The sequence below is a fragment of the Physella acuta genome, unplaced genomic scaffold (genome assembly GCF_028476545.2).
Source record: "Physella acuta isolate Inbredline_101_S28 unplaced genomic scaffold, ASM2847654v3 ptg000144l, whole genome shotgun sequence".
Taxonomy (NCBI): domain Eukaryota; kingdom Metazoa; phylum Mollusca; class Gastropoda; family Physidae; genus Physella; species Physella acuta.
In genome coordinates, this window is record NW_026731663.1 from 1,812,529 (window position 1) to 1,824,710 (window position 12,182).

General features: G+C 42.2%; 1 protein-coding gene across 1 annotated transcript in view; it reads left to right on the forward strand.

Moving 5' to 3' along the window:
* Positions 1-10,843, forward strand: part of LOC131935449 (epithelial splicing regulatory protein 1-like) — a gene marked incomplete at its 3' end in the record, with an annotated part of 45,662 nt that extends 34,819 nt beyond the window's left edge. Inside the window, exon 3 of the mRNA XM_059291847.1 lies at positions 10,700-10,843. Coding sequence (XP_059147830.1) covers positions 10,700-10,843 — 144 coding nt within the window. The remainder of the gene's footprint in view (positions 1-10,699) is intronic.
* Between the last annotated feature and the right edge of the window lie 1,339 nt (positions 10,844-12,182).

Sequence of the window (12,182 nt, forward strand, 5' to 3'; positions counted from 1 at the left end):
GGGGTCAATGTATACCTGGCAGTTGAATATGTAGGGGTCAATGTATACCTGGATGGTTTGACTTGTAGGGGTCATTGTATACCTGGATGGTTTGACTTGTGGGGTCAATGTATACCTGGCCAGTTTTACCGGTAAGGGTAAATGTATACCTGGGCAGTTGAATATGTAGGGGTAAATGTATACCTGGGTGGTTTGATCTGTAGGGGTCAATGTATACCTTGGTGGTTTGACCTATAAAGGTGAATGTATACCTGGGAAGTTGAATATGTAGGGGTATGTGTATACCTGTGAGGTTTTACCTGTAGGGGTGAATATTCACCTGGGCAGTTATACATGTGGGCGTTAAGTGTACACATGTGGATTATAATGAAGGGTTAAATGTATCCTTGTGGGGTTTGAATTTCTATATATTGGATGGTCATATTATATTGGATGGTTAAATTATATTGTATGGTTACATTATATTGGATGGCTAAATTATATTGCTGGAAACTTTGGCTTTTTGTGATTGACAAGTACTCGGCCTCGTTCGTGTGCTTATCACTGTTGTCATTTCAGTCATGTCACTGACGTCAGTCGTTTTAGTCGTGTCACTGATGTCATTTTAGTCACGTTACTCATGTTAGTCATAAAACTTACCAGTGCCAGTTTATAAACGTCATTTACCCCCCCCTCCCCCCCATCTTATTTTCTCATAGCCACCAACCCTTCCCGATCAAGTCCCCTCTTTACATCACCCCCTCCCAATAAAACCGCAGTACGATATTACACCTTGATAGTTAGGGTTCGGGATAAGGATAGAATTTGGGATATAGTAAGGGATAAGGATAAAATACGATTAGGTATAGAGATCCTGATAAGGAAAGGAGGCTCCATAGGGATATGTATTATACATGGGATGGGGTGAGTTACTCTTGAGGGGGGGGGTAATGAAAGGAAAATTATCCGGGGGTAATGTCTTATTTTAATAATTTATTCATAGCGTTTTAAAAAAGACGAACACACATGCATGCAGAGGTTAATTAGCAATTAGAATTTAATTCCATAGTTAATACACCTCCACTACATTATTTCTACTTTATCTTGAAATAAACCGGGAGTGATCTCCCCTAAACTTTCTCGAATATTCTAATATAACACTACGTGGGATGGCAACTCGGAATATAGACATGATTTTTTTTACTTAAACTTTTAAAAATAGAATAAAATCTAGTAGAAAAAAGAATTGCGCACCAAACGAACGCCAAAACAAAATGTGCATAATAGTGCGCAATATTATTAGTACTTTATAAATTTACATGCGTTTTTTTTTTTGAGAAATCGGAAATAGCGTAAATTAGTACTTCCGGTCAATGGAAATTACTCAAAATTTGACAGAACGTAAAGAATTAGATCTTTTACTTACATGTGAAATTTCATTTATCTTACTGAAATAGTACTCAAGTTATAGGCTTTTGAAAAATTCAAAGTAGAAAAAGTACCACCTCCGGTTATCGGAAATCGCTCAAAAGTTGATACGGATCTACGATTTTAATAAAATACTTATATATGAAATTTCATCAACCTAGCTGTAACGGTACTCAAGTTATCGTGTTTACACACAGACAGACAGACACACACACACAGACACAGACAGACAGACATACGGACAAGATTGCAAAATTATGTTTTTCCGTATCAGTGAGGTGTAAAACGTCGAGATTTGTAAAAAAATCTCGATTTTTTTTTTTTTGCACGATTACAAGACTTTCTCTATACTTCGTATATACGAGAAAGTAAAAACCAGCGGTGAAGAACCGGCGCACACTTTTGAAGAGTACCTATTTACACAAAACAAACAGTAGTTCCCTCCCCTCCCATCCAATTACCTCCAATTAGACCAGCACATACGTCTTCCAATTAAAACCAGCAGACGACAATAAATATCACCTGTATGCGTGTTTCTCACGTGTCGCGCGACATACCAGGTCATACACCAGGTGTGTGCACACACCTACACATGATGACGTCATGGAGGTATGCTGATGCTGTATTGACACACGGCAGATACCAGCAACACGAATTTGTAAACATGCTTCTACGCATGCGTTACTTGATTATGTTAGTGTCGCTTTAATTTACACAGTCATCTGTATTTTTCACTGAGTCAGACCAGAAGATCCGACAAGGTCGCTTACCGTCGAATAGGTGTTGGGTTAAATCACTGCCTGGAAAGTAAAAAACGAGTTTATTTCATCTTAAACCTGCAACTCTATACTAATTTCTTAAAGTGCTGTAACTCTGTTCACACCGCGTATACACTTTGGATACATGATAAACGTTTATAGCGCTACATGATACCCCCGACCTTGTTTATATCCATAAAAAGACGCCCATTCTGTTTATAAATATTCAGCGAGACTGGTGGGATTAGACCGAAGAACGGCCATAAAAGACATTTAATGTTGAAGTCGTTGCTGTGATGGTTGTCGCCCTTAGTCAACAAGATCCAAACGAAGCCCAGAGATGTTTTATAAAATTAGGCTAAAGAACTCCAGACCGAACATATGCGTGGGGGCTTACGGTTGTATACACATAATAGTTGAAAAGATTGGGTTTTAAATATTATCCTCAGCGGCTTCTAGGTCAATTATCTAACCCCCCCCCCCTCCCTCCCTCAGGCCTTACACTGGCCCCAATAAAGGGAATCTGATAGCGAGACCCGATCTTTGATGGAAACCGTGGGATCTTTTACTTGAAGGGTCTGGGTTCGAATTCCTGGAGAGAATACAGGCCCCGGGTGTGTTATGTAAAGATAATCGATTTTATTCAACTCTAAATGGTACCGGCATGGTGGATGTAGTGGTGGTAGGGTGGATGTAGTAGTGGGAGGGTGGATGTAGTGGGAGGGTGGATGTAGTGGGATGGTGGATGTAGTGGGAGGGTGGATGTAGTGGGAGGGTGGATGTAGTGGGAGGGTGGATGTAGTGGCACGGTGGATGTAGTGGTGGTAGGGTGGACGTAGTGGGAGGGTGGATGTAGTGGGAGGGTGGATTATGTACTGATGGTAGGGTGGATCTAGTGGTGGATGCATGGATTTATTGGTAGTGTGGGTGTATTTGTAGGGTGGAGACACACATTACAATCTACTTCATGACGTCAAGGAACCTGACCACGATGCACACTAAAAAAAAGTGTAACATGGTGTAGTTTTTGAACTGCAGGTTCCACGGCTTAGCTAAGAACGCCCCTCATCCCACCCCTCCCATCATCCCCAGCCTAACCTGCAGCCTGTATTAAAGTTTAACATAATAACCAAGCTCCTCCCCGGGACCACGTAATTACACCCCCCCCCCCCCCCCTGTCTCCGAGACTCACGGATTACCAGACCGACATTGGGTACATTGTGTTCCCCTATCAGGTAGAGTTCCTCTCTCTTGTCTACAGACTTTGTTGTCAAAACGTCCTGTTAAGTTCACATTATCGGCCATGTTTTTGTTGCAAGAGCATGCAGGGTGCGTATTTGTCGAAGCTTAAGTTATAAAACCTATGTGATTATTCTGTTTAAATTCTTCTAGGTTTTTTTAAGGCATATTGTATTCTCTGAATGTGTCGCGCTGAAATTATTCTTTGGGGTGAAGAAATAGATAGTGCAGCGGTTCTAATATTTTCTGGGATAGTAGCTATTATAGCATGGGAAGCACCAAATCTTTAGGACTATGCCTACTCAACCATACGGTGGTTGGTTGTGATACGAATATTTAAAAAAAAACAAGTTGCTATTTTGTGAAGTGTGGGGACCACTGCATTAGAGACTTTACCACTCAATAGCATGGGAGTCACTGGTAGCTTAAAATTCTGATAGAACTAAGTCTCGAGAGCTGTGGACCCCCGATGATTGTGGGATGGAGAGAGCAAAAGCCAGGGCCCTTGTATTAGCGTGAACCCGAGAGTCCTTACAGTTTTCCAGTAGACACAGAGACAGCAATAAAGAGCCCTAGTATTGCCATTATGTTGAGAGCCCTATTGTTTCTATATTACGAAGGGAGATCTTTAGTGTCATTATCTTATAGAAAGACCCATAAGGCTACTATATACAGAGCCCTATTACGGCATATCGTTGACATACACCATGCAAAGAGCCCTAGTATATCTATATCATGGAGATACACCTAGAACTTCTGTACAATGCAGAGCTCTAACGATCCAACATAGTCATAGAGCCTGCTATGATATAAATACAGCTATATTGTATAGAGTCCTGGTATTGCTATATAACTTAGAGGGCCATAGAATTGATAATATAGTATACTGAGTCAGCCCTAGTGTCTCTATATTGTGAGGTAAAAACACAGACTAAAGAGTCCCATAGAGCGGTGTGGGAATAGCCCAAATAGCTAGCAGCAGTTTATGTTGGCCGGCGTGTAGTTATTAGAGCGTGCAGAAAGCGTGCGGTACTCAATAACTCCAAGTCCCATCTATTTGCTCCGTGTAAAGTACTTTTCTATTGATGACACAAGACAACACAGGGGCGCCTCTCGTGTGTACACACAACACGCCGTGTACGCGTGTGTCGGAATGCGAGGGACTCGGCTTACGTTTGACCCGGAAGTAATTAGTGAGCGAAGACTGGCAGGTTCGAGTATTGAATGCCGGGCTTTGAGATGATCGGACCGACACGGGAAACCTGGGCTAAGCTGGAAAATTTGCTTCTAAGTCCAGATCCCCCCCCCCCCCCATCCCCCGTGGGGCGCGGCTTAGTGGCCTCTGGGTTAGCTCCTTAGGGCTGATTTTGTAATCGCGAATATTTTCTGTAAGCCTTTGTTTCTTTATGGGCCACAAAATTATGAGCGCTTTGTTGTTTTTATAATTGTATGTGTTTGTTTCTTTAGGAGCGCTTTGTTGTTTTTATGATTGCTAACATGGAAATTCCAAAGTGGTAATTAAAAAAATATTCAGGACATATAAAGATGTAAATCAATCATTCATCATTTAACCTATATTGGGATCGTTGGGAAGCTGCAGCAGATTTTCTCAGTTTCCCGCCATCTGTCTCGGTCCTCTGCTGCTATGTAGTTCTGCAATGGGCAGTTCTGTCCAGTCTTTGATGTCCCCCACCCAGTGTTGTCTTAGCCTCCCCTTCTCCCTGCTGGCTCAGTGCCTGCATTCTTGTTGTGGATAGTCTGCTGGTTGGTGTCACATGCCCAGACCACGTTCGTGTTCTCACAATGTTCAGTAGACTGTGTCACAGGTACCAATCACATGTCGGTCACCCATCCCCACCCCACAACAAAAATACCGGCCAGCGCCGCTGGCTAACATGAAGCACCGACCGAGAGTTAATTTATGCATGAATATGCGCGATAGTCGTGCGGAACTGGCACCCGGAAGTTGACTGCTCATGTCTTGTTTTTAATGACGTCGTTCATTTGCCCCCCCCCCCTCTCCTGTTGTTGACGTGGTTAACCGAAATGGGGTGGGGGTGGAGAAAAAGATTGCGTAGACGGTACATCCACTGTTGATGCTGTTGTATAAGATGTCAGACTCCTCAATTGCTAGAAGTCAAGTTCAAGTCAAGTCAAATTTAAAAAGACTGATGGACGTTTACTTTACCGTTAACTAAGTCTTTAGTTTTCTCCTTTAAATGTATATTTCTTGGAACTACATCGATTTTACCAGATGTGAAAAGTATACAAGCACGTTGCTGTTGATGTTTTAATTGCTTTAAGCCTTAAACAAACGTTTTTGAACATATTTCAATTTCCTCTGCCTATTGTAGATTATTATTTTTGGGCCAATTTGGTTTGTTTTTTTATAACTAGATGTTATCAAGTAAAGTTTCATTGATCTTAGCCAATTAAAATGTCTTATTATATTAAAACAATATTAGTAATTGTGTATAAGTGAATCAAACATTTTATGAGTGAGGGTGGGGGAGATGAATTTGTCGATGGTGATGTTAATAAAAAATAAAATTACAAATTAATGAAAGATCGAGGAAGCTCATTACAGTACAGCATCCACGATTGATGCCATACATTCAGTGGAACATTCCACCCAATGGAACATCCACCCGGTGGAACAATCCACCCAGTGGAGCATTCCACCCACTGGAAAATCCACCAGGTGGAACAACCCACCCGTTGGAACAATCTACACATTTAAAGAATCCACCCGGGGTGCCTATACTTGATGAGACCAGCTGTGCCGACCCGCGTGTATTAATATGGCACCGTCTGGCCGACTGAAGTAAATGGCTGAGATAAAAGGGGGGGGGGGGGGTTAAATCGTTTGACTCCGGGAGTCGGAGGGGGGGGCGGCTTTGTTTAAAATTCGCTGAATCTGCCTGGTCACAGCTCTCTCCACCAGAGCTGGGCTGGTCACAGCTCTCGCCATAAGAGCCGGGCTGGTCACAGCTCTCGCCATAGGAAACAGCTTGCGTCGAGTGAAGGACGTAGTCTACCGATCAGCAAGTTTGTGCTGGGGAGGGGGCGGTGGGGGTGTGGTGAAAGGGGTCGGTGGTCGAATTATTTTTTTTTATTGATAATACATAAACTGTGTTTTCTGTGAAGTTGATGGTCCTTTTCTTTGCGTTTTCGGCCCCTCGTCATCTATAATGGGTCTGTAACTATCGTTAATGTTGTCATCATTTGTAACACCTCTCTAATAACGCAAACCTAATTAAGTAATTTCAAATTTTATATATATATATATATATATATATATATATATATATATATATATATATATATATATATATATATATATATATGTATGTATGTATATACAAGCAGACATAGTTCTATTTGTTGTTACAGTTGTTGATGCTTACCTTCGTGTTACTCCTTTGTCTACTTAGATTTATTTTAAACAGTGATCATGAAACCAGTATTTTTGTTCTAGTCTCAGATAAAACAACCTCGGGCTTTTCCTCTGCTAAACGAAACCATAATGTGTGGGCCATTACGTCATTACATTACGTCATTAGTAACGTTTAGTCGCACATAGTGACGCTGGTGGGGAGGGGGAGGTCTAATGCACGAGCTATGCTATTATTCACAACAGTATCCAATCGTTTTAGATGCTAGATTTTTTTTATATATATCTTTTTTATCTTACGGCGTGGTCGGTTGGTAGAGCGCACGTATGCTAACCCGAAAGTTCCGAGTTCAGATCTCGGGGCGCGAGTGTGTATTGATTCCCTGAGTCTACTCAGCTCTAGTGGGTACCTGGCTCACGTTAGATAAACACAAACGTCTGGGAATAGAGCTGACCACACTATCCCCTTTTATACCGAGGTAAAAGAAACAGAAGGAGGGAGTGGCCTAGCGGTAGAGAGCTGGACTGCTAACCCGTAAGTCTCGAGTTAGAATCCGGGTTCAAGTCAGTAGATCGTCCCTGAGTCCACCCAGCTCTGATGGGTACCTAACTCACTTTAGGGAAAGTAAAGGCGGCTGGGCATAGTGCTGACCACACTATCTCTTCATATGCCGAGGTCACAGAAACAAGTGAACTTTACTTCACTTGCCCTATAGATCGTCATGTTTGAAAAGGGAACTACTTATTTTTTTAAAGGAACAGAAAAACTCTCCTTATATAGTCATGAAAGGGAAAATATGATCCATGGATTAGCTATTTTCATTTTCTAAATTTGATGTTAAAGCTAAATTAGATTTGTCGAGAACTATTTAGAAACTGCTAATAACTAGAACACAATGAAAAGTCTGTCCCACTGTAGGTCTTAGTCAGGGGCCATAATCCCTAACTCAGCACGTGTGACGTAGACAGCACGTGCCCGGTGACGTACACCGAATATTTTAATTGACACACAGCTGGTGTCGCCTTCACCAGTCTATCGATTGTGCAGGGGGGGGGTCGTTGGGATTGGGGGGGGGGGTGGGGTGAGCAGGATGGGGGAGCTATAAAGATATAATTGCCTCTTGTACATAATACACCCTATACACACGTTGGCTTGTGTGTGGTTTCGGTGAGTGAGTGTAGAAGATATCATCTGTGTATATCAATACAGCGATACACAACCAGATGTCGCAATACGGGACGTGTTGCGGTGGTAGGGCAGGGTATTATGTGGGCAGGGAGGGGTGAAGTGGGAGGGATATTATGTGGACAGGGAGGGGTGTTATGTAGGTTGGGAGGGGTTATGTATGGCTGGAGGGGTGTTTTGTAACGTTAAACCTAACATAGGAGGGGTGTTTTGTTTCGTGTTTTGTAGCCTTAAATCTAATACGAATTTTAAAGTTGATTTGTTTTCTGTTAACGCCTGGTAAAAAGTAGCGCCAAGATGGGACTCGATACTTTAACTGGTTCGTTTTGATAGATTCGATACTTTTTACTGGTATTGTTTTAGATAAATTCGATACTTTTAAGAGGTTTCGTTTAGATAGATTCGATACTTTTAACTGGCATCGTGTAGATAGACTCGATACTCGGCGATTTCCAGTTAAACCAAGTCCAGACAAAAAAAAATGACCAGGTCTGAATTGGAATCGCCGGTAACTTTAGCGTTATTTTAATCACTGATTTTATTGTTAACAGTTTTTTTTAAAATACCAATGCTGTTGGGGGTGGGGTGGGGGGCTAAAGTGTTATATTCAGGCTATAAAATGGATGTCGCCTTTTGGAAATGTTACATTTTTGCACGAAACTTTAAAAATAAAAATAGGCTGCCTCTTTGTAATTTAAAAAATGGAAAAATTCGAACGGTTAAAAAGCTTTTTTTTTCTACCGTATCTGAGTTGATCAATACCTTCTGCCATAGCCTGTTCTATTTATTAAAGATCTAATATCCAAATAGACGAGTTACATTTCTTAAATTAGTTTTCCTGTTTTTACATTGCCCAAGTTATGTTCCAATATAAACGCCGACAAGTTATTACCTGTAATTACCTGTCTTAATTAGCCACTCCAGCGCGACCGTTTATTGCTTCCACGCCCCTTTGTCACGCATCAGTAATAACGTTCTGGAACCCTTCAGACGTCTGGTACCGCTTATTACCCACAGCGCGCCATTTTTCCTCGCGGCCAATAAACAGCAGACGAGTGACAAATGACGTCACTAGCCGCAGGGTAGATGATGCGATACCAAAGCCGCGCGATATTGGAATATTGCTGGCACTTTTTTTTTGTCTTCGTGGTTGATTGGCGAATATTTCTCTGATTCTATCTGCTAATATTAGATTCATCTCGATGTTAATGAGTTTACAAATCGTAGAAGTAAAATTAGAGCTTGTCTTTTTTTGTTTTTTTGTTCACCATTTTTATTAATTATATTAAATTGTGTCGTTTCTAAATTACATTTTTTTTTTCTTTTACGCCTTTGAAAGTTTATTGACACTGTTGTTTAAATTAAATAGTTTTTGTATCAGTTCAGATTGATAAAGGAACTAATAGCCTATCTGGTTGGTTTAGCGTTTAATTTATGTTTAGAGTTTAAGTTAAAACTTGATGCAATGCTATCTTTTATTTAGAGATAGTGACGTACACATACATACACATTATATATACGCGAATATTATACATCGAGGTTGTATAGATGACCTGTGGGCTCTTCTTCAACTAACAAATGTCCGGTCTGGCATTATTTTCTGTCACATTTTTACCCGCAGGCGTGAGGCAATAACCTAAAGGTCAAGGGGTTTCGATGTTACAAATGCCGGCCACTTGCCGTTCGGCAATGACCGTGATACTTGCCGGTCGGCAATAATTCTGATACTTGCCGATGGCGTACACATAGAAACAGTTTAATGAAACAATGGGCTATTGATGGGGTACGTCTCTAAACGAGCATCTGTGGCCGCTCTCGCCGCATCAGCACGTGCGCTATGTGCGTGCACGTGCGGGGGTCCCAGATGGCGCGTGCGTTTGCTGGTTTAATTACATCTATCGTCTGCTGGTGCGTGAGCTCAACTCTGATCCTGTCACCAGGGTCACGTGGGTCATGTGGGCTCTCGCGGTTGGGCCTCGTCGTTGTCACGGTTTGTGTTGTCAGGGTTTGTCTAGTTGTCAAGGTTTGTCTCGTTGTCAGGGTTTGTTTCGTTGTCAGGGTTTGTCTTGTTGCCAGGGTTTGTCTCGTTGTCGGGGTTTGTCTCGTTGTCAGCATTTGTCTTGTTGTCAGGGTTTGTCTTGTTGTCAGGGTTTATCTCTTTGTCAGGGTTTTACCACGTCGTCACAGTTTCACGTTTTACAACGACGCTGTCACGATTTTTGTCACTTGGATGTCATAATTTTATCACGCATTCGTCAGGGTACCAGCAGAAGTAAGATTGTGTGGACACTGAATATGGTATAGCTCCTAATTTTCTACACGCGCTAAGTGTTAAGAAAGTGTTTTGGGTTATTCACTGGCTATCAGTGGTTCTCAACCTATCTCATACCCTAGATCGAACACCGCTCACCAACACGACTATAAAGCACGTTACATCCTATGTAGCACCATCTTCTCCGAATGAAATCTAAACATACATCATGAGCCGTGAATAGGGCTGATAAGTAGGTCACCAACCAGTTCTATGGCTCATGCAGGTTTTATTGAGCCGTAGAACTGTTTGGTGACCTACTTACCAGCCCTATCACTGCGTACTGTACCAGCCTGTGAGTCGCTATATCACTCAGTCTGATATGAATATTTGTGTGTGTAAATTGTTACCACGTGACTCCCGTCCACGTCTTGTTGACCAGTCACATGACCTGTCGTCCGCAGGTTGTTGACGTCCAACAGCACTACGTCAAGCCCCAGCCCAATGAACTCACGGAGACGGTCCTGACCGAGGATTGCAAGCTGGAGACGGGCCTGGATGAGGAGAGGGTCAAGCAGGCCCCGCCCCTGGATCACGTGCTGGAAGAGGTGAGTACTGAGACCTTGAACTTGTTTGGTTTGGGGTTTGTTAGGTGAGGACTGAGACGTTCGTTTTGTTTGGGGTTGGGTAGGTGAGTACTGAGACCTTCGACTCGTTTGGTTTTGGATAGTTAGGTGAGGGCTGAGACCTTCGTTTGGTTTGGGGTTTGTTAGGTGAGGGTTGAGACCTACGACTCGTTTAGTTTGGGGTAGGCAGGTGAGGGCTGAGACGATCAACTGGTTTTGTAAGTTCATGTTCGTATCTCTGCATGATGATTAAGTTGATTGGGAAACTCCACTTAAACTTGTTCCGGTGCTGAAAATCTCGTCACGATTCCGCTACGTCAGTGCTGACTTCCGCTACGGAAATCACGACCTGTTCTGGAAATTTTTACTTCTGAAGTAGAGAACATGTCATCTGGTATACAGAAGATGTCATCTGGTATAGAGAACATGTCATCTGCTGTGAACAGAACAGATGTCATTGTTCGTGGTTGGCCTGCACAGATACGGGTTTTTGAAGTCCTATACAGCTGACGTCAGCTGACAAGTACCACGTGACAGATTCCCGCCGTTTTACAGGTACAAACAGGCATACGACGGAGTAATAGCATTTAAAATCTTGTCTAGGCCAACCTACGCTATAGCTTTAGACAACCCGCTGTTCTTTAAATAAAACATTGCTGCTGTAAAATTATTTTAACAGTTACATCTGCATACGTTTTGTTATTTAAAATTTTGATGGTTAATTATAGTGCCCGGGGATCTTTAACATTTTCAACGGTTACCTTTCACAAAAAGTTCTTAAATTACGGACCAACGTCCTAGGATTTTATTTTTAATACCAATCATTCTTAGAGAAGCTACGTTCTTTGGTTGCTAGTGTGTTGTTTATTTTTCCTATTTTGAATTTTATTTAACCTTTTTGTAAGAAGGAGAGGATATAAAAATATCAGAATATGTTGATGATACACACGGCAGTTGTTCGAGTAAATATTCCTCTCTAGTCAATTATCTCAGCAATAGATGCCATCCCAGTTGTTTTGAAGTTTAAAAAATTTCAAGTCACAGGAAAACAAAGATAAACTTAAAGACACGATCTGAAGACACGAAATGCCGAACGAAACTTGTATCTGTATCTGGGCCCCTCATGACGCAGTTTGACCTAATTATTTGTCTTGATAAGAGACCAACAGCTGTCTTATCAACTCCAAGTTTTCATTGGGGGGGGGGGGGGGTGGTGGAGGGGGCAGTGAGACTGACGGATATAGAACAAGGGGTGGGGGGGGGGGGGGGGTCTAGGACATCGGGGGTGGCTCTAGAAGTTTTCATTGGGGGGGGGGGGGTG